Genomic DNA, 27,946 nt, shown 5'->3' with positions numbered 1-27,946 from the left:
TCTCTCCCTCTCCTCTCTAAAAATGTATATATATAAAAAAAAAGAAATGTGTGGCTTCCTGGGATTTTGTGCATAAAAAAATTAGTTTATCAAATTGATTTGAGATGAAGAAAATTAAGAAGTTTTATATGGAGACTTGCGTAGTGGCCTTTTGGCGATAGCCAAGACAGTATTGCATCTCTTGTTTTGTTTTGGTTTGGTTTTGATTGTTTTAGAGAGAGACAGGAACGGGGGGGGGGGGAGAGAAGCATTGATTTATTATTCTACTTCAGGGGTAGTCAACCTTTTTATACCTACTGCCCACTTTTGTATCTCTGTTAGTAGTAAAATTTTCTAACCGCCCACCGGTACCACAGTACTTCCTTATAAAGTAGGGAAGTAACTTTACTTTATAAAATTTATAAAGCAGAGTTACAGCAAGTTAAAGCATATAATAATAATTACTTACCAAGTACTTTATGTTGGATTTTTGCTAAGTTTGGCAGAATAAATCTTTATAAAACAACTTACTATAGTTAAATCTATCTTTTTATTTATACTTTGGTTGCTCCACTACCGCCCACCATGAAAGCTGGAACGCCCACTAGTGGGCGGTAGGGACCAGGTTAACTGCCACTGTTCTACTTAGTTGAGCATTCAATGGTTGGTTCCCATATGTACCTTGACGGAGGATGGAACCTGCAACCTTGACATTTCTAGGTGATGCTCTGACTGAGCTAATTGGCCAGGACCTAGGCCTATATAATTAACTGTTGCAAACTTGTCACCATTTCGAAATTATGGTTTTCTTTATTTTTTCTTCCCTCTCTCTCTCCTTTCCTCCCTCCCTCTCCCCCTCTCCCTCCTTCCCTCCCCCCTTTTTTTTTTTTTTTTGTATTTTTCTGAAGTTAGAAGCCGAGAGGCAGTCAGACAGACTGCCGCATGCGTACAACCGGGATCCACTCGGCATGCCCACCAGGGGCGATGCTTTCTTTCTGCTGGAGCCATTCTAGTGCCTGAGGTGGAGGCCATGGAGCCGTCCTCAGTGCCCAGGCCAGCTTTGTTCCAATGGAGCTTTGGCTGCAGGAGGGGAAGAGAGAGACAGAGAGGAAGGAGAGGGGGAGGAGTGGAGAAGCAGATGAGCGCTTTTCCTGTGTGCTCTGGCTGGGAATCGAACCTGGGACTTCCACATGCTGGTCAAACGCTCTACCACTGAGCCAGCCAGCCAGGGCTCCTTCCTTCTTTCTTTCTTTTTTTTTTAAAGGATCTTGGTTCTTTATTTTAGAAGGAGAGGAAAGGAGAGAGAAAGAGAGGGAGAGACAGGAACATCGATCTGTTCCTGTTTGTGTCCTGACCGAGGATGGAACCAGCAACCTTCGCACATTGGGACAATGTTCTAACCAACTGAGCTATCTGGCCAGGGCTTGTTTTCTTTTGTAAGAGAGGTTTGCTTTGCTCTGACTGACCTTCACCCTGGCAGTTTTATTTGCTTTAAGCCATTTAACAAAACATCCTTTTATTTTATTTTTTTAAACTCAGTGGTCAGTGGAGTGAGTGTAGGGCAAGAGCCAAGAAGATCTGAGTTCCTGTTCCTACTGTAGCTCTCACCACCAAAGCTCAGTCACTGTTCTTACCTCTGAAGTAGAGATGATAATGACTACTTTCTGGAGCTCTAGGGCTCCAAATCAGAAGTGTTACTAGGCATATAGCTGATAATAAATGACTTTTTTTTAATATAAGAAAAATAACACATGCAAAATGAATTAATCTTTAGTTGGCCTAAACTCACTTTCCTAGAAGTTAAAAGTTGAAAGTTAACTGATTCTTGATCAGAATGTTTGCATGGGTTATGTGGGCGTTTCTCAGTTGGTAAGAAAATTCGTGCCAGTACAGGTATGAACATGAAGTTAACTTTCCAGTCCAAATTTACTTGCACTGTTGCTATAACAACAGCATGATGACTATAGCTTCATCAACACTTAGTGTTTTAATTAAGCAAATAGGGGATATGTAAATTTTAAGTTATGGTTGAAGTTACTTATGTTCTTTTATTGCTTATTTTGAAAACGAAGTGTTGAACTAAAATGCTAAAATGCTAAAACTGATGAACCAAAAAAAAAAAGTTGGTCTTTATAGGAAGGATAAAAGGTATATATTATCTTAGATATTATGATCAATTGCTTAGTGCTTTAAAAACCATGTATCACTTCTGCAGAACATTTTCTTTATTTCTTGCTATGGTGAATGAATACAAGGGAGGAGAAAGTAAAATTTGAACATTTAGAAAATTTTAAGAACCACATTGAGAAACCATTTTTTTATAATTTAAGTTTGTTGGGGAAAGAGGTAGGAAAATATGTGGGTGAACTTGTTGGTTTACTGGATTTCATAGCACATGGAACACTATGACTGATACAAGGTACTTAGTTTGTAGTGATTTTCAGTGTGAACCAGTACCCTTGATTAAGGGATTGTAAAGCAAGGTAAATTTTCCTCAAGTCTATTGTGGATGGGTGCGGTCAAGGATAAAGTCAAGACAGTTGAGGTTAGACCAAATAAGGAAAATAGGGTGTTTTACTAGTAAGTTTTGTGTTGATACAAGGCAGTTCAATAGTAATGTGGTTCAATCAGGAAAAAATAAGAATGATAAAGCACCCTACAATGTTGTATAGCTTAATGGATTCATAGTCAAGTGAAAATTGTAATTATATTTAGTGACAAGAATAATTGTATTTCACTTCATGCAGGTCACTTCCTAATATATTTTAATGTCCTTGACAATTCTTTCTCTTAACACATTTTTAGTAGACGAAAAAAAATTTTTTAGTAGAAAAATTTTAAGTGAAAGTTTCAGCAAATATTTGGGGTGACAACACTAGAGGTAAGCAGATTCTGGAGTAGTAGTTATGCTTTTAAAACTAGTGTTGCTATGCCTGACCAGGCAGTGGCACAGTAGATAGAGTGCCGTCCTGGCATGCTGAGGACCCAGACCTTGAAGTCTCTGGCTTGAGCCGTGGACTCACCAGCTTGTGTGTGGGATCATAGATATAACCCCATGGTCTCTGGCTTGAGCCCAAGGTTGCTGGCTTGATTGGAGGGCCTGGCAGCCCTCCCCCACTCCTTTCTACCCCCACCCCCACCCCCACCCCCCTTGAGGCACATATGAGAAAGCAGTCAAAGAACAACTGAAGTGCCACAACTATGAGTTGATGCTTCTCATTTTGTTCCCTTGCTCTCTGTACGTCTAGACCTGTCTGTCTCTGTCTTTTACTAAGGAAAAAACAAATAGTATCGCTCAAAAGGCAGTGTACACTTCTCTAACACACCTTGATTATTAGAGAATTTTGTAGAAAGAAATATGGTGATCATGCTGATTTTACCCCCTAAAATTTTATTTATATAAAGCAGTGTTGGTTGTAAAATTCATCATAATTGCTTGCTATTACACATAATGAACATCTTTAATAATGTTATGATAGATGAAATATTGAAATTAATTTTTTAACCGTATATATTTGTGTCAGAGTGAAAATCCAAACCATATATTTATGTATTAATAACTAGGATGAATCACAGACCATTCTTCCATTTTGGGGGGTCATCTCAGGTTATCTGGATCATCTGATTTAACCTACATTATAGGATATAAAGAAAAGCCTAAAGATATAGCTGTTCAATTTTTTTTTTAATAGCTGTTCAAAATTCATGTAGTTAGAGTTAGAATCAGAACTGAAGCTCAAGTTTCATGATTTCAAGCCCCTTTGCTTGTCCCCTGGTTTATCTGAGTGTGTATTATTCTAGCATATTGATCTGACTGTGGGTGCTGAGGATAGCTCAGCTGATTTGAATACTGGCTGCAGACCGGGTCGCCATTTGGATTCTGGTCGGGGCGGATGTGGCAGTCTCTCTCTCCTCCTCTCACTTAAAAAAAAAAGATTAAAAGTTTATGATAACTTTGTTTTTATAAGCTTTTTGGGGATGTTTTTCTTTGGTCAAATATAAAAATATATATATTTTAAAATATTTATTTTATTGATTTTAGAGAGAGGAAGGAAGAGAGCAGGAGAGAGACCGGAACATTGATCTGTTCCTGTATGTACCCTGACCAGTGGTCGAACCAGTAACCTCTGAACTCTGGGATGATGCTCTAACTAACCAACTGAGCTATCCAGCCAGGGCTGAAAAATAATTTACAGCAGCATTGTCCAATAGAATTTTCCATGAGGATGGAAATACCTGTGCTGTCCAATGGTAGTCATTAGCCACATGTGGATATTGAATGCTTAAAATGAGGCTTGTATACCTGAGGACTAAATTTTTCAGCTTACTTAATTCTGGTTTGTTTAAAATTAAATAGCCGTGCATAGCTAGGGCAGATTTAGATATTCTCAGTGAAGGATAAGAATTAAGTAGAAGTAGACATTTTTACATTCATTGCTGTTGTGATTACTGTATTTGTATGTTTTTGTGGGTTTGAGTTTTTAAAATCTCATTTTTCCAAAATGCTTAGTATCTTAGCAAATAAATCCGTTGATATGAAACAACTTAGTGATAGTTATTTGAAAGCTAAAGTATTTTTTTAAATTCTTTTAATCAGTGTAGTTAACAACTAATCTACTGACCAACAATATGTTTTCATATCAGTAGTATTTTGAAGTATATAGTTATGGTTAAATAATATTTAAAGTTTAAGCTTTTTATATTATATGGAATGCTTGAGTAAACTATTCTTCAAGTCTTTTTACTGTAGCCGTACTTCAGAAGCCTCTGAAACAAACAGAACTAGATAGGATATAAAAGATATGCCTGATGATTATTTCTTTACTTCTTTTGCTCCAATATCTCTATGTGACTAATTCCTGGTTTTGATTCCATTAATATTTTTTATAGCAGTCTAGCTCGCCAGTCACTGTATCATATTACTCTGTTTTATTAGCTTAACACTATCTGAAATTTTCTTGTTCATGAGACCAGAATCTCTTTCCTTTGATTTCTCAGGACCTAGAACAGGGTCTGGTACATAGTTGGTGTTCAGTAATGAACTATGCCACAAACAAAACAAATGAAAAAAAGGATTCTGTGAGGAATAAGATCTATATCTGGAGTAACATGCCACTTGGTGTCTGGGAATAGGCAAGGTGAGACTCGGTTTTTTATTATTTATTTAGAGAATTATTTACTTGGTGGTGTTGGTGTGGGTAATTTAAGGTGACTAGTTATGGTTTTATATAGAAATGTTTCACCAGGAACTCTTATTTTAAAAACAAACTTGTTCATACATACCCATATGTACTAACTATCCATGTAAAGTGCAGTAGAGTAGTCAAAATGGACAAAAGTGTGAGAAAATATTATTCATGGTCAGTTTTTGAGTATTTACCTTCATTTCCTAACTTCTTAGAAGTTAAGGAATTTACTCAGTCATTTGTATGCCATTGGTTGGAACAGCGAGAACTGCCAAGTCCTCAGTTCCCAGTGTGGTGGACACAGTCACTTGAACTGACAAAAGCAGTATTTGGCTGATAATTGGTTTGAATTACCTGAGAGTAGTTGGAGATAATTTAAAAAAATTTTTTTATTTATTGATTTTAGCGAGAGAAGAAGGGGGGAGGAGAGACAAGAACATCTAGTTATTCCTGTATGTCCTGACCGGGGATTGAACCTGCATTCTCTGTACTTCGGGACCATGCTCTAACCCAGTGGTCCCCAACCCCTGGTCCGTGGACCGGTACCGGTCCGTGGGCCATTTGGTACCGGTCTGCAGAGATATAATAAATAATTTACATTATTTTTGTTTTATTTATATTTAAGTCTGAACAATGTTTTATTTTTAAAAAATGACCAGATTCCCTCTGTTACATCAGTCTGAGATTCATTCTTGATGCTTGTCTCGGTCACGTGATACAATTTATCCGTCCCACCCTAAAGGCTGGTCCGTGAAAATATTTTCTGACATTAAACCGGTCTGTGGCCCAAAAAAGGTTGGGGACCACTGCTCTAACCAACCAAGCTATACAGCCAAGGGCCAAATATTTTCTTATAGTAAATATTTCTTATAGAAATTAGTGATTTAATTCTGATTTTGAAATGCCAACATGGTAAGTAGAAAGAATTTTATTTTCATTTACCTATTGCTATACATATCTTTAAATAGTTAGATAATGTTTTATGTTGTGAGCAAAAAGCCTTTTTATTTAGGGAACTTACACATAATTTTTACCTTTATAAAATAAATTTCCACTGAGTTATTCATTAGAAAAAATATTGGCTTAATTAATTATTTTGCATGCTAATGAGAGCCTTTTCTTTTTAAACTGTGGCTATTATATGTTTAAATGAACAGTTTGAAAAAAAAATTTTTTTTTTTGACAGAAACAGAAACTCGGAGAGAGGGACAAATAAGGACAGACAGACAGGAAGGGAAAGAGATGAGAAGCATCAATTCTTGGTTGCGGTATCTTAGTTGTTCATTGATTGCTTTCTCATATGTGCCTTGACCGGGGTCTGTGGCATAGCAAGTAACCCCTTGCTCAAGCCAGCGACCTTGGGTTGAAGCTGGTGAGCCTGTGCTCAAGTTGGTGACCTCGGGATCTCAAACCTGGGTCCTCTGCATCCCAGTTCGATGCTCTATCCACTATGCCACTGTTTGGTCCTCCTGAAAAATGGTTCTTATAGTGCTATCTTGACCACTGCAAATCCCCCCCATTCCCCGCACATATTTTTGTGAAAATCACCCACAAATCCATATGACTCAGAAAGTTTGGTTGTTAGAAATGGGAAAATATTAAATACACTAGTATTTTAGTAATAAAAGGACCCCCCCCTTTTTTTACTTGGCCAATAAGTTTATTACTGCCTTTACATGAAACATTGTCATAGAAAATTGTGATTGGTTTATTTACCTGTCCCTGAGCTCTGAGGAAGCTTGCCTTCTCCTGAGCTACCTGATCTTTCTTCTGCTAGTTTGGTTTTGTGTTGTGATATACATGAGCATAGTACAGATACTTTCTAGCTTTATTCTTGACCTTTCTTAGGAAGGAAAGAGCAAATCTGTACAATCAGTTCCAAATACATGGTGTTAACAAACAGCCTGTGCGATTTCAATGATACTAATTACTTAATGGTTATTAGTTCACATTAAAATATTTCAATTGTTAATTCAGTCATACGGCCTCCTTAATAACTGTAGTGCTCCTGTTTTTACAGTTGACCTGTTTATTGATAATGTGCCAGACATTGTAGCTGGCCTGAGGATTCAGAGATGAAGTAGACCCATGCCCTCAAAGTAAACTTCCAGTCTTTCCATATTCTCTGACATTGAAGTTGTTAATATTTTCCTGAATGAGCTTTCATTAAATACCTGTAATTGGCTTTGGTCACATATCAAGAAAGGCCTTTCTAATAATCTAGATCATTTGGAAGCTGTGATATTAAGAAGCCAAGAAAGTTTTTAGTGGAACTGAAAACCCTTTTAGATTGATGTAGGGAAGGAGCTCCTGTCCCTGCCCACAGGTTGGAACCCTTTTGTTTCCTAAGCCTGGTACTGTCTGAGCTCCCCTGCATCCTCTATGTTTTTAGATCCCCTAGCTTCTCAGCTCCGTGAGTTCGTTGTCATTCAGGGCACTTGTCCCTTTCTGTCAGCAGAGCTTGTGTCTTGCTCATCGTTTATCTCTAGTCCTCAGGACTAAACCTAACACAGGCACTTGTTAAGAAATGAATAAATGAACCTTTCCAGGAGCAGTTTCTGAGCTTCATCTGGATTTTTCCTTTATTACTTTCCTGTTTCCAGTGATAATGTAAATATGACTGTAGGAACCAAGCCTAAATTGTCATCCCTATAACTTTAGTGCTTAGCTCAGTGTCTGGTAAATAGTAGCTGTTAAAAAAGAAGAAGAAGAAGAATAGTAGGTGTTCAATAAATATTTGTTTTATTAGAGAAGTCTGTGTAGGTTGAAGTGGGGACAACCTGGCTGTAACTCTTGGTCTCCTTCCCATTGTAGCAGCAGCAGAATGGGAAGGAAGGAGGAGCTGGCATGAACCTCGGCCCAACATTGTCTCAGCCTACAGAGGGCAATTAACAGACAGCAGCTGGTATCCAGAATTGATGTAATAAAGTATTTTACTATTACTTCTTATTCAAATGTTTTAAGATCATGTTCACTTACACGCACACATACCCTTTCTTTAGTCAAGACAGCCCTCTACAGTGTATTAAGTGCTATGGTAGAATATAGGTAGAATGCTATGGCAGCAAAAGAGGGTACTTGACCTGGCTTCAGAGGGTGTGTGGTATGTGAGGGACAATCTGGAAAAGTTTTTAACACATCTGAATAGAATCTTAAAGGATGAGTGGTTGATGAGAGGAAATTGGTGGAGAGTAAGGTGGGAAAGTTGAAGCTGCAGGAGAGGAAGCAGAACAAACAGGCAGGGGCCAAATTAAGAAAGGTCTTCTGATTTTGGCCATGGGAGGTTATTAAATTTGTATGTGGGGAGGGAGTTCAGTTCTTCTTTTAAGTATTGTGACTACTCTAGAGAGCAGATTGGAGGTGGACAACTTTGGAAACAGGCAGGACAGCTTAGAAGCTGTTGCTGTTATCCAGATGAGAAATGATACGGCAAAACCAAAGAACGGTACAAATTGGGAACATTTGCAAGAATGCTGTGGGGTAGAGCTTGGCTTTGTTTTATGCATTGCATTTATCCTCTCCTAGTCTGGTGCCTTTGTTTTTTTTCATTTGTTTGTGTTGTCTTTGGCATACAGCTTAAAAATTAATGTTGTTGAATTTGTTAATTATTTCCTTTGTGTTGTACTCTATGTATTGTTTAAGAAATCCTTCCCCACCTTGAGTTCATAAAGATCTCTTGTTTTATGTTTTTGTCTTTTATTAAAATTAAATTTTTTTTTTCATATTTGGTCTTTAAGCCAACTGGAATTTGGTATATTATATGGCGAGGATCAAATTTTTTTCCCTATATTGATAAGCCATTTTCCTAGTGCTGTTTTTTGAATCTTTTGTCCTTTCCTCGCTAGTCTGTAGTGCTCCTGTTATAGGCTAAATTCCCATATAGGTTTGATCTATGTCTAGGGTCTTCTGTGTTTTATTGTCTTTGCCTTTATCAGTACTTCATATTTTAATTACTGGAACTTTATAAATATAAAGATTTTTTATTTTTAGCTCACTTAATGTGTGCAAACCAGTAATTTTTTAATGGATAGTGTACACTTTATTGTTGAGAAACATATGTAAATGTCTTGATTTCTTTTGGAGCATTTTTTTTTTTTTTTTTACAGAGACAGAGAGAGTCAGAGTGAGGGATAGACAGGGACAGACAGACAGGAACGGAGAGATGAGAAGCATCAATCATTAGTTTTTTCGTTGCGCATTGTGACACCTTAGTTGTTCATTGATTGCTTTCCCATATGTGCCTTGACCACGGGCCTTCAGCAGACCGAGTAACCTCTTGCTAGAGCCAGCGACCTTGGGTCCAAGCTGGTGAATTTTTGCTCAAACCAGATGAGCCCACGCTCAAGCTGGTGACCTCGGGGTCTCGAACCTGGGTCTTCCACATCCCAGTTGGACGCTCCATCCACTGCACCACCGCCTGGTCAGGCTGGAGCATTTTTTAAAAGCTATAATTTATATACCTTACAGTTCACCCATTTAAAGTATACATTTCTGTGGTTTCATCTCACTAAAAAAGATGCCATATCCATTAGCAGTCACCCTTCATTCTTCCCTCCTCCAGCCATGGCAATGTCTGATCTTTCTGTCTCTACAGGTTTCATATAGGTGGAAATATACAATATGTAGCTTTTTGTGAGAGCATTCTCATTTAAATTTAGTAAAATTGATAGATTAGCATGGCATTCGATAGGAATATTACTGTGTCTTTTAGAAAGCGTGACAAAAATAATTGCCTTAGTAGGGGGAGGAAGAACAATACCACCAATAAGTATTTCTGCTTTGCTTTTATTGTTTAAGTGTCAAATTTACATTTTATTTCAGCTTCATTTATTGAAGAGAGGGCCAATTTTATGCTTTTGCTTAGTTCCTTAATGAGCAAATGTCATGTAGCAAATTCTATTGTAGAAGTGTATCTTCTGTTAGTAGTACACCTTGAGTTTATTACATATAGACAGAGTAAGAACACTTTGATTTTGATGCATGTTGTCAGTAATTATAAAAATGATATTATTTGCTTTATGTCTTGGTGGATGAGTAAAATCGTGTGAAAATGTAAAGGGAATATATTCTCTCCTGAATTATTCTTTAAAACAAACAGTTTTCCAGTTTAACATAGAACTTAGCAGCTTAGAGTTCTTTTTAAAAAGCTATGTTGGAAAGTACCTTTAAGTCAAGATACCCAGATAAGGTTTACTAATATAGAGCATATATTTAACATACTAAAATAGTCTAAGCCCTTTGTGTCATTTGGAGAATTGATATTTTATTAATATAATTGCTGAAAAATAGTTCAAAAAAGAAAATGTTTTCTCCCAAGTCATAGCAGTAACCTTTCAAAGAGTTAGCCTCAACCAGAATGTAGTAAACCACTTGAAATGATTCAAAACTTTGACCAGCAGCTTTTTCAAACCTTATAATTTTGACATCCTCTGGTTTAATTATTTGAAGAGTCATATGGAAACTTAAAAAAATTTTAAGTACCTCGAGTTACTATCATATGTTAGCCTCAAAGTCCAGAAGTTCAAGCATTTATGGCAGAAATTTAACAAATTTGGGGAGGAAATGCTCAAATTTTAGTCAGAAATAATTAGCTTCTATATCGCTGTGCTTAAAACTTTTATGGATAGTTGTAACTACCAACTGTATAGTACTTGGATGCTGTTAAAAGTACTTTCTTTTGTTTGTGGATAATAAAATAAATCTCACAATCTGATATGGTTTTTGTTCCCTCAAAGGATAAATCATCTAAAGAGAAATGGAACAACCACTTTCATTTGTAATTTTATTTGTATTACCTTGAGAAAAATTTTCAAGCAGGATCCATTTTATTTAAAAGATTGATATAGAATTGTTTAGTCACTATGCCAAATTCAGTTATTGGTCTTTGTAGCAGAACTAGATAGATTAGATGCTATCAATTCTAGCTGCTTTTAGTGAATAAAAGATAAACATTGTTGTTCATTTCCTTTTTGGTATTATAGAGGTGTGGTCAAGTTCTTAGAACCAAGTGGTTGACTTTTTTTTTCGTATCCTCCCTCACATCCCCGGTTTTTTATTGTTGTTGCTGTTGTTGTTAAAATGTGGAAAGGCGGCCCTGGCCGGTTGGCTCAGTGGTAGAGCATCGGCCTGGCATGCGGAAGTCCCGGGTTCGATTCCCGGCCAGGGCACACAGGAGAGGCGCCGATTTGCTTCTCCACCTCTCCCCCTCTCCTTCCTCTCTGTCTCTTTCTTCCCCTCCTGCAGCCAAGGCTCCTTTGGAGCAAAGTTGGCCCGGGCTCTGAGGATGGCTCTGTGGCCTCTGCCTCAGGCGCTAGAATGGCTCTGGATGCAACAGAGCGACGTCCCAGATGGGCAGAGCATCGCCCCTTGGTGGGCATGCCGGGTGGATCCCGATCGGGCGCATGTGGGAGTCTGTCTGTCTCTCCCCATTTCCAGCTTCAGAAAAATACAAAAAAAAAAAAGTGGAAAGGCTTGTGATAGAAGGGTATTGATTTTTTAGTGTAATTTGCATCCTGTTCATACTTAATGGCAGTTTGTATTTGCTGATTTTTAAATGTGTTTGTGCTCTTTAAAAATATTTATCTCGTGTTTGTGTGTGTTACCCTGCTGTTGAGTGAGTTTCAACTCCTGGTGACTTCTTGAATGAGTGATGTTCATTGTGTCTGTCCTGAGCAGCCCAGGTCAGCTGCAGAAGACTCACGCCTCTGGCATCTTTTATGGAGTCAGTCCATCTCCTATCTGTTCTTCCTCTTTTCCTGCTGCCTTCTATTTTTCCTAACAGTATTTTCCTTTCCAAAGAACCCTGCCTTCTCATGATGTGCCCAAAGTAGAACAGTTTTGTCATTTATTATTATTTCAGTCTTAATTTGTTCTAGGACCCTCTTGGTCATCTTTCTGGGGGTCCAGGGTATCCATGGAGCTCTCCTTCAACACCGAGTTTTAAATAGATCAATTTCTTTTTTCCTTTTTGAGTTCTTTACTGTTCAACTTTCACTTTTTTTTTAATCTTTCTCTATTCTTTACAGAGACAGAGAGTGAGTCAGAGAGAGGGACAGACAGGGACAGAGAGACAGGAACAGAGAGATGAGAAGCATCAATCATCAGTCTTTCACTGCACATTACAACACCTTAGTAGTTCATTGATTGCCCTCTCATATATGTGCCTTGACTGCAGGCCTTCAGCAGACCGAGCAACCCCTTGCTGGAGCCAGAGACCTTAGGCTCAAGCTGGTGGAATTTTGCTCAAACCAGATGAGCCCGCGCTCAAGCCGGCGACCTCGGGGGTCTCGAACCTGGGTCCTCTGCATCCCAGTCCAACGCTCTATCCACTGCGCCACTGCCTGGTCAGGCTCACATTTGTACATAGTACAGTAATTGAGAATATGAGGGTATGGATGACCTTAGTTTTGGTCTCTAATGACACATCATTGTTCTTGATCTTTCCCAGTTTTTTTTTTTTTAATAAATAAATTTTTGTTATAATGGGGTGACATCAATAAATCAGGGTACATATATTCAAAGAAAACATTTCCAGGTTATCTTGTCATTTAGTTCTGTTGCATACCCATCACCCAAAGAGAGATCGTCCTCAGTCACTCTCTATCCAGTTTTCTGTGTACCCCTCCCCCTCCCCCCCTCCTTCCTTCCCTCCCCCCCACCCCCCGTAACCACCCCACTCCTGTCCATGTCTCTTAGTCTCGTTTTATGTCCCACCAATGTATGGAATCCTGCAGTTCTTGTTTTTTTTCTGATTCACTTATTTCACTCTGCATACTGTTATCAAGATGCCACCATTCTGCTGTAAGTGATCCGTAGTCATCATTTCTTCTAGCTGAATAGTATACCATGGTGTATATGTGCCCCATCTTCTTTATCCAGTCTTCTATTTTTTTTTACAGTGATTAAAAGCCTTTAAGCAAACTCTTGGCCAATACAGCAAGAATCCATAAAAGAGTAATGTCCTTAACATGTTCACCAAGTCCAAGTTGGCCCCATCACCATGCCAAATCCCTGAAAAATGCAACCCAACCACAGTTCAGTCTGTTAGGAGCTGTCACAGGGAGCAGGAGTCCAGGAAAGTCCACATCCAGGAAAAGTCCTCATGGCACTGGAATTGTTGTCACCATTCTATACTTTGCAGCTCATGTCCAAGTCCCAATGACCGCTGCTTCTAGCTGGTAATGATTCAGGTAGACTGGAAAGATCTTTCCCAGTTTTAACATTGCTGCCTGCCCTTCCCAGCCTCAACCTTTTCTTGATTTCTTAGCTCCTTCCATAAAAGATGAATGGCTTAGACAGTTTTAAATATGCATAATAAAATAGAATAACATACCTCTGCTCTTTATTTTTTTTGACAGAGACAAAGAGAGCCAGAGAGAGGGCCCGATAGGGACAGACAGACAGGAAAGGAAAAAGATGAGAAGCATCAATTCTTCATTGCAGCACCTTAGTGGTTCATTGATTGCTTTCTCATATGTGCCTTGACCAGGGGGCTACAGCACAGCAAGTCATCTCTTGATCAAGTCAACAGGCCTAAGCCAGCGGCCTTGGGCTCAAGCCGGTGAGCCTTCAAACCAGATGAGACCGCACTCAAGCCGGCGACCTCGGGGTTTTGAACCTGGGTCCTCCGCATCCCAGTCTGATGCTCCATCCCTGCACCACCCCCTGGTCAGGCACCTCTGCTCTTTTATTTTTTTATTTTTATTTTTTATTTTTTACGGAGACAGAGAGAGAGAGTCAGAGAGAGGGATAGACAGGGACAGACAAGAACGAAGAGATGAGAAGCATCAATCATTAGTTTTTCGTTGCACATTGCAACACCACCTGAGTTGTTCATTGATTGCTTTCTCATATGTGCCTTGACCGCGGGTCTTTCAGCAGACCGAGTAGCCCCTTGCTTGAGCCAGCGACCTTGGGCTCAAGCTGGTGAGCTTTTGCTCAAACCAGATGAGCCTGCGCTCAAGCTGGCGACCTTGGGGTCCTGAACCTGGGTCTTCCGTATCCCAGTTCGATGCTCTATCCACTGCACCACCACCTGGTCAGGCTCTGCTCTTTTTTAACAATACACTTGTTACTACATTACTAACAAATCATTTTAAAATTATGATAGCCAAATGGGCAGCAAAATCACTCTGATCATATAATTAGATTAAAATGTGAATAGAACATAGACCCAAGAAGAAAATCTCTATAAAAACCCTGGCATAGCCCTGGCCGGTTAGCTCAGTGGTAGAGCGTCGGCCTGGCGTGCAGGAATCCCGGGTTAGATTCCCGGCCAGGGCACACAGGAGAAGCAGATGGGTGCTTCTCTCTCTCTTCTCCTCCGCAGCCCTCCCCCTCTCCTTCCTCTCTGTCTCTCTCTTCCCCTCCGCAGCCAAGGCTCCATTGGAGCAGAGTTTGCCTGGGTGCTGAGGATGGCTCTGTGGCATCTGCCTCAGGCACTAGAATGGCTCTGATTGCGGCAGAGTGACGCTCCAGATGGGCAGAGCATCGCCCCCTGGTGGGCATGCTGGTGGATCCCGGTCGGGCGCATGCAGGAGTCTGTCTGACTGCCTCCCCGTTTCCAACTTCAGAAAAATACAAAAACAAACAAACAAAAAACTCTGGCATTAGGGGGTTTTAGCATTCTTCCAATAGATTAAGCATTGTTTTCAAATTTTTACTTTATAGAGTCTCTGGTTTCACTCTTGATAATCTGTATACTGGAAAAAAAGTTTTCATTTATTTTATATAGAGAGGAGGGGTGGGAGAGCTAGATATATCAACTCATAGCTGCTTCACGTTAGTTGTTAATTTATTGCTTGTTGTATGTGCCTTGACCAGGCATGCCAAGGGCTTCGAACTGGTGACCTCAGCATTCCAGGTTGACGTTCTAGCCACGGTGCCACCACAGGCCTGGTTGGACCATATATATTTTTATTTATTTACTTTTTTTTTAGATTTTTTTTTTTTTTTTTTAGAAAGTGCTTTTTTTTTTTTTTTTTTTAATTTTTATTTATTCATTTTAGAGAGGAGAGAAAGAGAGACAGAGAGAGAGGAGAGAGAGACAGGGGGGAGGAGCTGGAAGCATCAACTCCCATATGTGCCTTGACCAGGCAAGCCCAGGGTTTCAAACCGGCGACCTCAGCATTTCCAGGTCAACGCTTTATCCACTGCGCCACCACAGGTCAGGCCTTTTTTAGATTTTATTTATTCATTTTTATTAGAGAGAGAGAGAGAGGGAGAGATAGAGAGAGAACAGGGGGAGGAGCAGGAAGCATCAACTCCCATATGTGCCTTGACCAGGCAAGCCCAGAGTTTTGAACCGCCGACCTCAGTATTCCAGGTCGATGCTTTATCCACTGCGCCACCACAGGTCAGGCCCCCATATATATTTTTAAAATTAAGTCCCCCTTCCCTATTTTTTCTTTGTGTAGATTTGAGTTGGAAATAATAAAATGAAAATCTCCTTTGATACTTCATCAAGAAATCTCCAGCCCTGGCTGGGTGGTTCAGTGGTAGAGCGTCGGCCTGGCATGTGCATTTCCCGGGTTCAAGTCCCGGGTTCAATTTGTCTTTTTCTTTCTCTCTTTCTCTCTTCTCCTCCCATAGCATGGCTTGATCGGTTTGAGCGCATTGGCCCCCGAGTCCTGAGGATGGCTCTGTGGAGCCTCCGCCTCAGGCACTGAAAACAGCTTGATTGTGAGCATGACCCCAGATGGGCAGAGCATGGTCCCCAGTTGGGGCCTGCCTGGTGGATACCAGTCGGGACACATGTGGGAGTCCATCTCTATCTCCACTCCTCTCATTTGGAAAAGAAGAAAAAACTAAAAGAAATCTTTATATTCAGTCATTAAATATAAACCACAATTGAAGCTTTTTGAGGCATATATATGTATGTATTAAATTGGTTTTGATTCAGGATCTGACTTTCAAATTCAGTTTGTAATCACTACATTAATATACTTGATAGTTTTATCTTGTTTCATCACAAATAATGTATACTTAAGCTTGCTTTTATATACTGAATTTAGATTTTTTTTGCTTTTAAACAGAATGACCTAATTTTTCAACAGTATGTGTCTTAAAATTTTCTTTTTAAATGTTTTGCCACAGAAGTCTTTAAACAGTAAAAATGCCAGGTTTTCAAGACCTGGTATAGCTGGTTTATTATTGCAGACTCTGCATAGATTCTATTTCTGTTTTGATAGAAACATATACAGACTGTGGATTTATCATAAACTATGAGAAATGTTCCTTGTAACAGTTCACAAAAAGAAACATCTGGATCCCTGTTTATCCTGAGATAAAGGAAGACCACCCTCTTCTTGTTATGGAAATCATATGATATTCTACTATTTTCTTTTAGCTGTAAAAATTCTAATGTTGCTATATCAAATATTCTTGGCATTTTAGTAGAATTGACTTTATATGTATATTTTTTAGTATGATTGATTATAATACAAGAGGTTTGTAAAATAAAGATTGATGTTCATGTCATTCAGTTAACTATGACTATGAAAACTGTTGAGAACTTTCACATTCGGAATTCACATTTACAGTATCAACAACACTAGGGTTATAAATAGATATGGAGTTCTTTTTTATATATCTTTTGGTCTTTTGTTGGGTTAATAGACTGTCCCTGGAAATTCATTTGACTTCATGTCGGTCTCTTGATGCTTTAAGCCTTGAAGGTAAAGTTATTCCAGAACTAAGGAGAATCTCAGTAGTGCGAGGTAAACAATTTTCAGTCAGATTTTGCCAAGGATATTACCTAAGGAGACTGTACCTGCATTTATATTCTCTTGCTTTCTCCATGGAAAGATTCTCAAGAACTCTTTAAAGCATTTCATTTATATGTAATAACTCCCTTAAGTATATACATAGTTCAATTTAAAGGATTCATTAAGCCTCTCTGAGCATTGGCTTTGGGTTCTTGGAGCACACAGATGAAAAAAATTACTTCCTGCTCTTAAGAAAACCACATAAACAGGTTGTTTCATGATTAATTCTAAGAGGCCTGTGTAGTGTATCTTAGTAACACAGAGGAAAGTTACTCAGACTAGCCTACAGTTGAAGTTACTATTTCTTGAAGATGACTTTCTAAGCTCAAAAGATGGTTAAAGGTCAAGCCAAGAAATGTGTAAAAGGGCATATTAGGCATTGGAAATAACATTAGTAAAGGCACAGTGGTATGAAATCATAGTATGTACAGTAATTCCCAGTAAATTAATATTATTGTAGTACAGAAGTGACTTGAGGTGGAGATGTAGGTAAAGACCATGTTTGGAGGGCCTCATGTGCTCTGTTGGCCAAGATGCTTCTACTTTCTTTAGCAATCATTAAATAATTTTAATAAGGAAAGTGTGGTTAGATTTATAAATTAAGTAACCTAGGAATGTATTTGATGGGTTTGAAAACAGAAACAGGCTATTTATATGACATATTTAGACCATATATCTTATTTCAGAAAGCTTGAATAATGATATCAACATGAGGAATTTTAATTTATAATAAAATATAAAGTTTTATTGAGAAGACTGGTGTTAAACATAGAAAAATAAGTATGTACAGTATAGCATGTAATATTATAGAATAGACTCCAGCAATATGTATGATCTACCAAAGAGAATTCATTTTGAGAATTTGTTAAACTAACTTAATCTATACATTTAACATATCGTGAATACTTGATATATATAGCCTCAAGCTGTTCATCTGAAGCACATGACATGCTTTTCTTTTTTTAAGTACATGTCTAAGATTTCATTTAAGGATTTTATAAATTTTTCTATTATTACTCCCTTCATAAATAGTTGTTAAATAAATATGATCCTTAAATCTTTAGTTTATACATTTCAAAATTTTTCCTTTAAAATTGTTTATAGACAGCTTCAACAAAATTTTAAAAAGTATTCATTGATTTATCTTTTTTTTTTTTTTTTTTTCCCTGAAGCTGGAAACGGGGAGAGACAGTCAGACTCCCGCATGCGCCCGACCGGGATCCACCTGGCATGCCCACCAGGGGGCGACACTCTGCCCCTCCGGGGCATCGCTCTGTTGTGACCAGAGCCACTCTAGCGCCTGGGGCAGAGGCCAAGGAGCCATCCCCAGCGCCCGGGCCATCTTTGCTCAAATGGAGCCTCTGCTGCGGGAGGGGAAGAGAGAGACAGAGAGGAAGGAGAGGGGGAGGGGTGGAGAAGCAGATGGACTCTTCTCCTATGTGCCCTGGCCGGGAATCGAACCCAGGTCCCCCGCACACCAGGCTGATGCTCTACCGCTGAGCCAACCGGCCAGGGCCTGATTTATCTATTTTAAAAAAAACTAGAAACTTTGGTCAGAGGAAGAATTTGTCATAAATAGTTTGCCTCTGGTGGGTTCATTTTCTTGTAAGTATATGTTAGAATAAGGGAAAGGCTAGTATTATGTAGTCTCTCACCAAACTGTTAACTCTGAGGAGTGGGATTGAGGAATTGTGAAGTATAAAGTATGCATATTTTTGTTTTTGTTGCTATTTACTTTATATACTTAGGGATTGTGAGCATGAGTTTAGTTAACAAACCAGTGCTGTGGAACAAAGTGCCTGTATTTGCATTCTCCATTTACAAGCTGTCTGACTATGGACAGATTACTTTATCATGCTGTCCTTGACTTTTCATTTGTAAAATGGGGTTAGTAGTATTTTCTCAAAGGGGTGTTGTGAGGAGTAAAATAATGTAACAAATGTGAAGCATTTAGAAGAGTATTGACACATAGTAAGTCTGCAAATGTTAGTATTATTATTACTATTGTTTTAGTAATATAGAAAATTAAAATATGCCTGTTTTGTGGGGGGTTTGTTTTGTTTTTTTTAGGTGAGAGGAGGAGATGTAGTGAGGCAGACTGCTGCGTGTACCCTGACTGGAATCTACCTGGCAACCCGCCTGGGACCAGTGCTTGAGTACAGAGCTATTTTTAGCAGGGAGGCTGACTCTGGGACCAACCAAGCTATCCTTAGTGCTTGGGGCCATGCTCAAACCAGTTGAGCTACTGGCTGCAGGAGTGGAAGAGGGAGAGAAAAAAGAGAGGGTGGGGAAGAGAAGCAGATGGTTGGGAACCTGGGACTTCCATATGCCAGGCTGACGCTCTATCCACTGAGCCACTGGCCCAGGCTAAAATATACTATCTTTATCACGGATTTATTAAGGACAAAGATTTGAGAATATTTGGTGGCCTGTACTAAGTGGTATTAAAATCAGTGGGTTAAAATAACTAACTTCTACATCCTTGTCTGTCTTTTGTGGTCTAAATGCCTCCTTTCCTAGTGAACATTGTTCTTCTCAAATGTTTGTTATAATTATTATAATAGTAACACAGTTTAATTCTTAATCGCCTTTTGTTTCACAGTATTCACTACTATTTTATGAATCTTGCCCATAAAATCTTATCTAGTCTATTATACTATTATAAATGCATTTCAACCAGAGTTTAGGTTTTGCACAAGTTCTGGGACCCATTGCACTCAATGACAATAATAGCCAACAGTTACTGAGTTCTAACTAAACTCCAGGCACTGTCCAAGTACTGTTTGTGGATTAACTCTTAATTCTTACAATAACACAAGGTATGCAGAAAATTTTAAGGATCTACAATTTCTTGATAAGGAAACTGAGATTTAGGAAGATGAAGTTACTTGAAGTCCTATAACTAATAAGCCTTGAATCTGGGTTTTGAATCTGACAGTTTGATTCCGAGCATATGCTCACTAGAGAATCTACTCATTCTGTAAGAAGATCTTAACTATGATGTCAGTCAATCTTTCTGTTATTTGGAGGCTAGCTGTCAGAATTCAGTATTTATAAAAATCACTATAAAAGAATTTAGTTGTCTTAAAATAGCTTTTAAAAAAATGATCAAAACTGCTTTCTTGATTACAATATTGTATTATTTGGAGGAATAATAGGAAAAAGAGGCTTTATTCATGCATTGACTTTCTTGTCAAGATAACAATGTGGACCATTTGGCTTATTGGTCAGAATATGGTGTCAAGATTTCTTTTTTCTTTCCTTTTTTTTTTTTTACAGAGACAGAGAGTCAGAGAGAGGGATACATAGAGACAGACAGACAGGAATGGAGAGAGATGAGAAGCATCAATCATCAGTTTTTTGTTGTGACACCTTAGTTGTTCATCGATTGCTCTCTCATATGTGCCTTGACCGTGGGCCTTCAGCAGACCGAATAAACCCTTGCTTGAGCCAGCGAACTTGGGCCCAAGCTGGTGAGCTTTGCTCAAACCAGATGAGCCCGTGCTCATGCTGGCGACCTCAGGGTCTCGAACCTGGGTCCTCCGCATCCCAGTCAGACGCTCTATCCACTGTGCCACAGCCTGGTCAGGCTGGTGTCAAGATTTAATGCAAGCTTTACCCTTTTACCCTAGTCAGATTATTTTCTTTTTACTTTTCACATTTTCAAACCTTTAAGAAAGTTAAAAAAGATATTAGAGTCCACTCTTGGATTAGTGAGTAGTTAACATTGTGCCTCCTTTGTTTTACTCTAGGTCAGTGGTCCCCAACCCCCGGGCTGCAGACCAGTACCGGTCCGTGGGCCATTTGGTACCAGTCTGCAGAGAAAGAATAAATAACTTATATTATTTCCATTTTATTTATATTTAAGTCTGAATGATGTTTTATTTTTAAAAAATGACCAGATTCCCTCTGTTACATCCATCTAAGACTCACTGTTGACGCTTGTCTCGTAAATTCGATAATTATAATTAGGGTGGTTTTTTTTTGTTTGTTTGTTTGTTTTTACAGAGACAGAGAGAGAGTCAGAGAGAGGAATAGATAGGGACAGACAGACAGGAATGGAGAGAGATGAGAAGCGTCAATTATCAGTTTTTCGTCACGACACCTTGGTTGTTCATTGATTGTTTTCTCATATGTGCCTTGACCACGGGCCTTTAGCAAACGGAGTAACCCCTTGCTCGAGCCAGCAACCTTGGGTCCAAGCTGGCGAGCTTTGCTCAAACCATATGAGCCCATGCTCAAGCTGGGACTTCGGGGTCTCGAACCTGGGTCCTTCCACATCCCAGTCTGACGCTCTATCCACTGCACCACCGCCTGGTCAGGCTCAATAATTATATTTAAAAATACCACATTTTTTACGCCGGTAGCATAATTTTATTTTGTGCATTTATCTGTCTCACCCTAAAGGCCGGTTTGTGAAAATATTTTCTGACATTAAACCGGTCCATGGCCCAAAAAAGGTTGGGAACCACTGCTATAGGTATATGTACTTTTTTTTTTTATATATAGGGACAGAAAGAGCGTCAGAGAGAGGGATAGATAGGGACAGACAGACAGGGATGGAGAAAGATGAAAAGCATCAATCAGCCTGACTAGGCGGTGGCACGATAGAGCGTCAGACTGGGATGCAGAGGACCCAGATTTGAGACCCCGAGGTCGCCAGCTTGAGCGCAGGCTCATCTGGTTTGAGCAAAAGCTCACTAGCTTAGACCCACAGTCACTGGCTCCAGCAAGGGGTTACTCGGTCTGCTGAAGGACCGCGGTCAAGGCACATACGAGAAAGCAATCAATGAACAACTAAGGTGTTGTGACGCGCAGTGAAAGGCTAATGATTGATGCTTCTTGTCTCTCTCAGTTCCTGTCTGTCTGTCCCTGTCTATCCCTCTCTCTGACTCTCTCTCTCTGTCTCTGTAAAAAAAAAAAAAAAAAAAAAAAGAGAGAGAGAAGCATCAATCATCAGTGTTTCGTTGCCGTTGCGACACCAGAGTTGTTCATTGATTGCTCTCTCATATGTGCCTTGACCGTGGGCCTTCAGCAGACCGAGTAACCCCTTGCTTGAACCAGCGACCTTGGGTCCAAGCTGGTGAGCTTTTTGCTCAAACCAGATGAGCCCACGCTCAAGCTGGCGACCTTGGGGTCTCGAACCTGGGTCCTTTGCATCCCAGTCCAATGCTCTATCTACTGCGCCACCGCCTGGTCAGGCTAGGTATATGTACTTTTAAAAATTGATTTTAGGCCCTGGCAGGTTGGCTCGGTGGTAGAGCGTCAGCCTGGCGTGCAGGAGTCCTGGGTTTGATTCCCAGCCAGGGCACACAGGAGAAGTGCCCATTTGCTTCTCCACTCCTCCCCCTTTCCTTCCTCTCTGTCTCTGTCTTCCCCTCCCACAGCCAGGGCTCTATTGGAGCAAAGTTGGCCCGGGCGCTGAGGATGGCTCTGTGGCCTCTGCCTCAGGTGCTAGAATGGCTCTGGTTGCAGCAGAGCAACGCCCCAGATGGGCAGATCATCGCCCTCTGGTGGGCGGGCTGGGTGGATACCGGTTGGGCGCATGCGGGAGTCTGTCTGTCTCCCCGTTTCCAACTTCAGAAAAATACAAAAAAAAATAATTTGATTTTATAGCCTGACCTGTGGTGGCGCAGGGGATAAAGCATTGACCTGGAATGCTGAGGTCACTGGTTCAAAACCCTGGGCTTGCCCAGTCAAGGCACATAGAGGATGCAACTACTACGAGTAGATGCTTCCCTTTCCCCTACCCCTTCGCGCGCACGCTCTCTCTCTCTCTCTCTTTCCCTTTTTCCCTCTCTCTCCTCTCTCTAAAATCAATAAAATGAAATCTTGTGAAAAAGAATAATATGTTAAAGTTAATTTTCTAAATAAAAATTTTTTTAAAAACTTGATTTTAGGGAAAGGGGAACAGGGAGAGAGACAAGAAGCTAGAGAGAGACATTAATTTGTTCACTTAGTTGTGCACTTATTGGTTGTTTCTTGTATATTCCCTGACTAGGGATCAAATTCATAGTCTTGGGGCATATCAGGGTGACTTTTAAATCCTAAACCATCTGAAAATTGTGGATCCCATGACATTGTAAATATTTCAGCATGTCTCCTAAGAATAAGGACATTCTCTTAAATGAACAGAACACTATTATTATACCCTTGAAAATTAATAGCTGTATTAATATAGTCATTTAAAATCTTCAGTTTTCTCAAAAATATGTATTTTTTACCTATGAGTGTGTTTGAATCCCAGATTTAATTAAAATTTGTGCATTAAATTAGTTTGTCTAAATCTTGTCTTTTAAAATCTAGAATAGTCTTTCCACCTTTGGTGTTTGAAGAGTTCAGGCCAGTTCTCGAGAGAATGTTTTACACTTTGTATTTGTCTAATTGTTTTCTCATTTCGAGATTTCAGTTTACCTCTGCGTAATACGAGATATTAATCTGGGAGCTGATTATGTATATATAGGACAGGAATGAGAAGCAAAAACACAGGTTGCATCTTGTCAGATACCAGTATTTAACTTGCCTTCAAGTTGGAGGTTTGAGAGTTTTTTCATTCTACTTGTGTAGTTGCCCAACATGTATTTAAAGAATTCTAAGCATACCCTTCTTGTAACTGTGAACTATACATTTTTGCCAAGGGTCAAAATAGGGTAATGTTTCCATTCCTAAACTATGTATATATAAAGAAGTGATTTCTAACATCAGTTTTGTCTGTATTGTGTGCTGGTGAGGATCACAGACTCTGAAGCAAGGCTGCCTTGATTGAAGCCCAGCTCTGTCATTTTGTATAGTTAAGCAAGTCATTTAACCTATATTTCCACATCTATAATGGGAACTAGTATTAATATCTACCTGTAGGTTGTTGGGGAGGATTAAATGTATTGTTTGTAAAGCATTTAAAATGGTTCTTGGCATATCCTAAGTATGATTTAAGTGTTGGAGATGGTTCTTACAGAATAGTTGTTTTGGCAGTGACCAAGGGATGACGTACAAGAATAAAAGAAATGAAGTCTCTCAGAACTTAAAGCTAAGGGAAGTGGAAGTAGTAAAAATCATGGGCTTTAGAGTCAGACATGTTTAGATTCAAATCCTTATACTTCCCCCTTTGCTTTGTGGTTTAAGCAAGCCACCTAATCCCTCCCTCTGCAAGTCAGTTTCTTTTACCTATGAACCAGGAATCATAATACCTATCTTACAGAGTTTTATGAGACTTAAGTGAAATAATGTATAAAGTACTTGGCCCAGAGTAGGTGCTAAAAAAATACGTACTCTCTGCCACCTCCCACCCCTTGTTCCACTATAGTTTGATTTCTTTATATGTTCTTGTATGCATTTGTTTGAAATTTTAGAACTTTTAAAATTCTTTCCATTGCTAAGAGCAGAATAAACAACAGTTGTTTAATTGGATACACCTTTAAAAGTGTACTGTTAGCTTTTTCTTCCCCCCTTCTTCCCTTCACTGTTTTGGGTTACTTGCCTTGTTATGGTAAATCCTGCTAGAACCAAGGCTGTAGACATTATTAATCAGTCCCAGAATTGAACTGAGCTGTAGCCCCAGAATCTTTCTTCATAGTATTCCAGGCAGCTATAATCATCAGTTCATAAGACAGTGTACAGTAGTGAAATCCTCTCTGCCTTAGAGCTTTGTAGAAGAAATGTTTATGGGATTATCAAAATAATATCTGGACTGTCCATTAATCCTCTGCCTCAAGATGTGGGCTTGTCAAACCTTATGACAAACAGAGTGGTCTTGGAGCATTTCCTAAAAGATGCTTATTTATATTGTAACATTCTTACAGAATATGGGCATCTTTAGACATCTAGAGGAGGTACAATAATTGTAGGAATATAATGAAGTGACTATAATGCGAAGATTATGGTGCAGTGACTCAAACAAGAGTGTGTCAGAGTCATCTGGAATGTGGTCTTAAAATACTCATTCTCTGAGCCTCACCCCAGATTTATTGAATCAGATTTATCAATTAATAGACCTTAACATCCGCATTTTATAAAAGTGTTCCAGACGATTCTGCTGTTTCTATCACTGGTTAAAACGATTAGATACGGGCAAGAGTATTGAAAGTCAGACATCTTCATACACTATTTGGAATGAATGTAAATTGCTGTATTACAACCAATAGAACAGTTTTGCAGTATCTATCAAAATTTCAAATCTGTTCCACAGGAATACATACATGCACAAAGATTGTTTCAAGAAAGTTTCCTGTAGACCTGTTTACAATATAAAATAATTGGGAACAGCTAAATGATTATCAGTACACAAATGGTTAAACACATGATGGTAGATACATACCATGGTTGTTTACTGTACATCCATTTAAAGAATGAAATGTGTTTGAAAACTATACATGCCAATATAGAAAGCTATCTAAGATATATTAAATTGAATAATCAAGTCACAGAGGAAACCCTGTTTTAAAATTTTTATATGTAAATATGTGAAGAAAGATTTGGAAGAATGCCCAGCAAGGTGTGTACAGTAGTTATTCATGACAGAAGAATGGAGATGATGGAAGGGAGGAGAAATAGGCATTTATACTTTTGTATTAAAAAATAATTAGATTTTATTATTGTTGTAATAACAGAAAGAACCACTGGACAGACATGAATGATTTAAAGGAAGCTTTTAGTACCTAATTTATATGTATCTGGACTGCTTATATTGCAAATGCCAGTTTTAATGTGAAAATTATAATCTCTAACTCGGGAAACAAAACTTTTTTTTTTTTTTTATTGACTTTTTAATTGATTTTTAGAGAGAGGGGAGAGAGAGAAAAGGGGGAGGAGCAGGAAGCATCAACTCCCATATGTGCCTTGACCAGGCAAGCCCAGGGTTTTGAACCGGCAACCTCAGTGTTGCAGGTCGACGCTTTATCCCACTGCGCCACCACAGGTCAGGCTAAACAAAACTATTTTGCATGTTTGCAAAGAGAATAAAATTTGCTACTAGAGTTATTTTGTGAAAGTATTCAAGAGTTTTAAGCATATAAATAAGACTTTAAGATAAAAAAATGTGTCCTTTGTCATAAATTATATTGGCTACCTGGTTTAAAAATATTTAATGTCTCTGCATATCTGGATATGAAAATTGGGTTTGGGCCTGCCCTGTGGAGCAGTGGATAAAATGTCGACCTGTAACGCTGAGGTCACCGGTTCGAAAACCTGGGCTTGCCTGGCCAAAGCACATACCGAAAGCAACTACTATAAGTTGATACTTCCTGCTTCTCCCCCGACTTTTGCTCTCTCACTCCCCCCCTTAAATATCAATAAGTAAAATTTAAAAAAAAGTTTAAAAATTGGGTTCAGAATATTTCCGTTTAATCCTTTTCCATTGATTAGCTTTTAGCTTGTAAAGATATTAACACTTTTTAATTTCCTCTTTTAAAACTAGGCCCGATGAGAGAAAGGGAAAGTTAAGGATGCTGGAGCAGAACAATGGATTTCTCTTTCTCTTTCATGCAAGGGATCATGGGAAACACAATTCAGCAACCACCTCAACTCATTGACTCCGCCAACATCCGTCAGGAGGATGCCTTTGATAACAACAGTGACATTGTTGAAGATGGTGGCCATACACCATATGAAGCTACCTTGCAGCAAGGCTTTCAGTACCCACCTACAACAGAAGATCTTCCTCCACTCACAAATGGCTATCCATCATCAATCAGCATGTATGAAACTCAAACCAAATACCAGTCTTATAATCAGTATCCCAATGGATCAGCCAATGGCTTTGGTGCAGTTAGAAACTTTAGCCCTACTGACTATTATTCAGAAATTCCAAACACAAGACCACATGAAATTCTGGAAAAACCTTCTCCTCCACAGCTACCACCTCCTCCTTCGGTACCACAAACTGTGATTCCAAAGAAGACTGGCTCACCTGAAATTAAACTAAAAATAACCAAAACTATCCAGAATGGCAGGGAATTGTTTGAGTCTTCCCTCTGCGGAGACCTTTTAAATGAAGTACAGGCAAGTGAGCACACAAAGTCAAAGCATGAAAGTAGAAAAGAAAAGAGGAAAAAAAGCAACAAGCATGACTCATCTAGATCTGAAGAGCGCAAATCACACAAAATCCCCAAATTAGAACCAGAGGAACAAAGTGTAAGTTAAAACATATTTTTGAAAAATTTTGTAGTATTTCACATTTACTGGAAGTTCTAGAGATATTTTTCAATTTTTATCTCCTTAAATGTAAACATTTCTGATAACTTCTCTTTTCTAATCTCTGATAAGGAGCTTAGGATATTATAATAGGTGCTGAGAAAATACTTGTTGAATAAATCAATTAACATCATTAGGGGGAAGCATTATTTTAAAGACATGTGGCACTAAGAACTTGTTTCTTTTTCTAATAGCTTCACTTTATTTTTTATTTGCTTCTAATAAACTTGTTTTTGAAGGTGAAGAGAAAAGGCAAAGAGAAGATAGTTAATTATATCCTTTTTAAAAAAATTATTTTAGACCAACTTTTGCCAGTAGACCCTAGATTTATCATTCACAACTAATATATTTGCTAGAAAATAACAGGAAGTAATAGAGGAACTCTTTTTATTAAAATTGTTTGTTTTCATATATATGTATATTGATTAAAACTTTAGGTAGTTTTTATAAGTCATTCTTCTTAAGTAACTTAAGATGCATGCTGCTGAAATTTTTTTTTTAATCTTGCCTTTCAGTTGATTGATTTAAATCAGGATTTAGACGAAGACCACATATTGTATCTGGTAGATATATTTCTTAGGACTTGTTAAAAATTTAGTTTCCCTCGCTGACTTTTCTTCTTACAGTGAATTTGCTAAAGAAACAATATTTGTCCTTCAGAGGGTCCCATATTCTGGATTTTGTTAGTTGTGTCCCAAAAGCATCATTTAACAAGTTTTGGCCCTTGTATTTCCTGTAAACTGGTAGTTAGGTCTAGAGACTTGCTCTTGTTTAAGTTTTGGTTCATATTTACGCAAACTCTTTGTTTTAGTAGTCAGTGTCACAGGC

At 38.8% G+C, this 27,946-nt stretch overlaps 1 protein-coding gene across 7 annotated transcripts in view; it reads left to right on the top strand.

The window, feature by feature from the left end:
* The window catches only part of NSD3 (nuclear receptor binding SET domain protein 3), a 149,174-nt gene that overhangs the window by 8,045 nt on the left and 113,183 nt on the right, over positions 1-27,946 (top strand). For 4 of the 7 annotated variants that reach the window (XM_066235549.1, XM_066235550.1, XM_066235544.1 and 1 more), the window contains exon 2: positions 26,343-27,058. In XM_066235549.1, coding sequence (XP_066091646.1) covers positions 26,387-27,058 — 672 coding nt within the window. In that variant the 5' untranslated portion in view covers positions 26,343-26,386. Of the gene's footprint in view, positions 1-4,977; positions 5,118-7,979; positions 8,086-26,342; positions 27,059-27,946 lie in introns of all 7 variants that reach the window. The other 3 variants (XM_066235545.1, XM_066235547.1, XM_066235548.1) reach the window with 3 other exon arrangements.

This window comes from Saccopteryx bilineata, chromosome 6 (assembly GCF_036850765.1).
Source record: "Saccopteryx bilineata isolate mSacBil1 chromosome 6, mSacBil1_pri_phased_curated, whole genome shotgun sequence".
Taxonomy (NCBI): domain Eukaryota; kingdom Metazoa; phylum Chordata; class Mammalia; order Chiroptera; family Emballonuridae; genus Saccopteryx; species Saccopteryx bilineata.
Note: the sequence above shows the minus strand (reverse complement) of the source record. Positions and strands in the feature narration are given on the sequence as shown.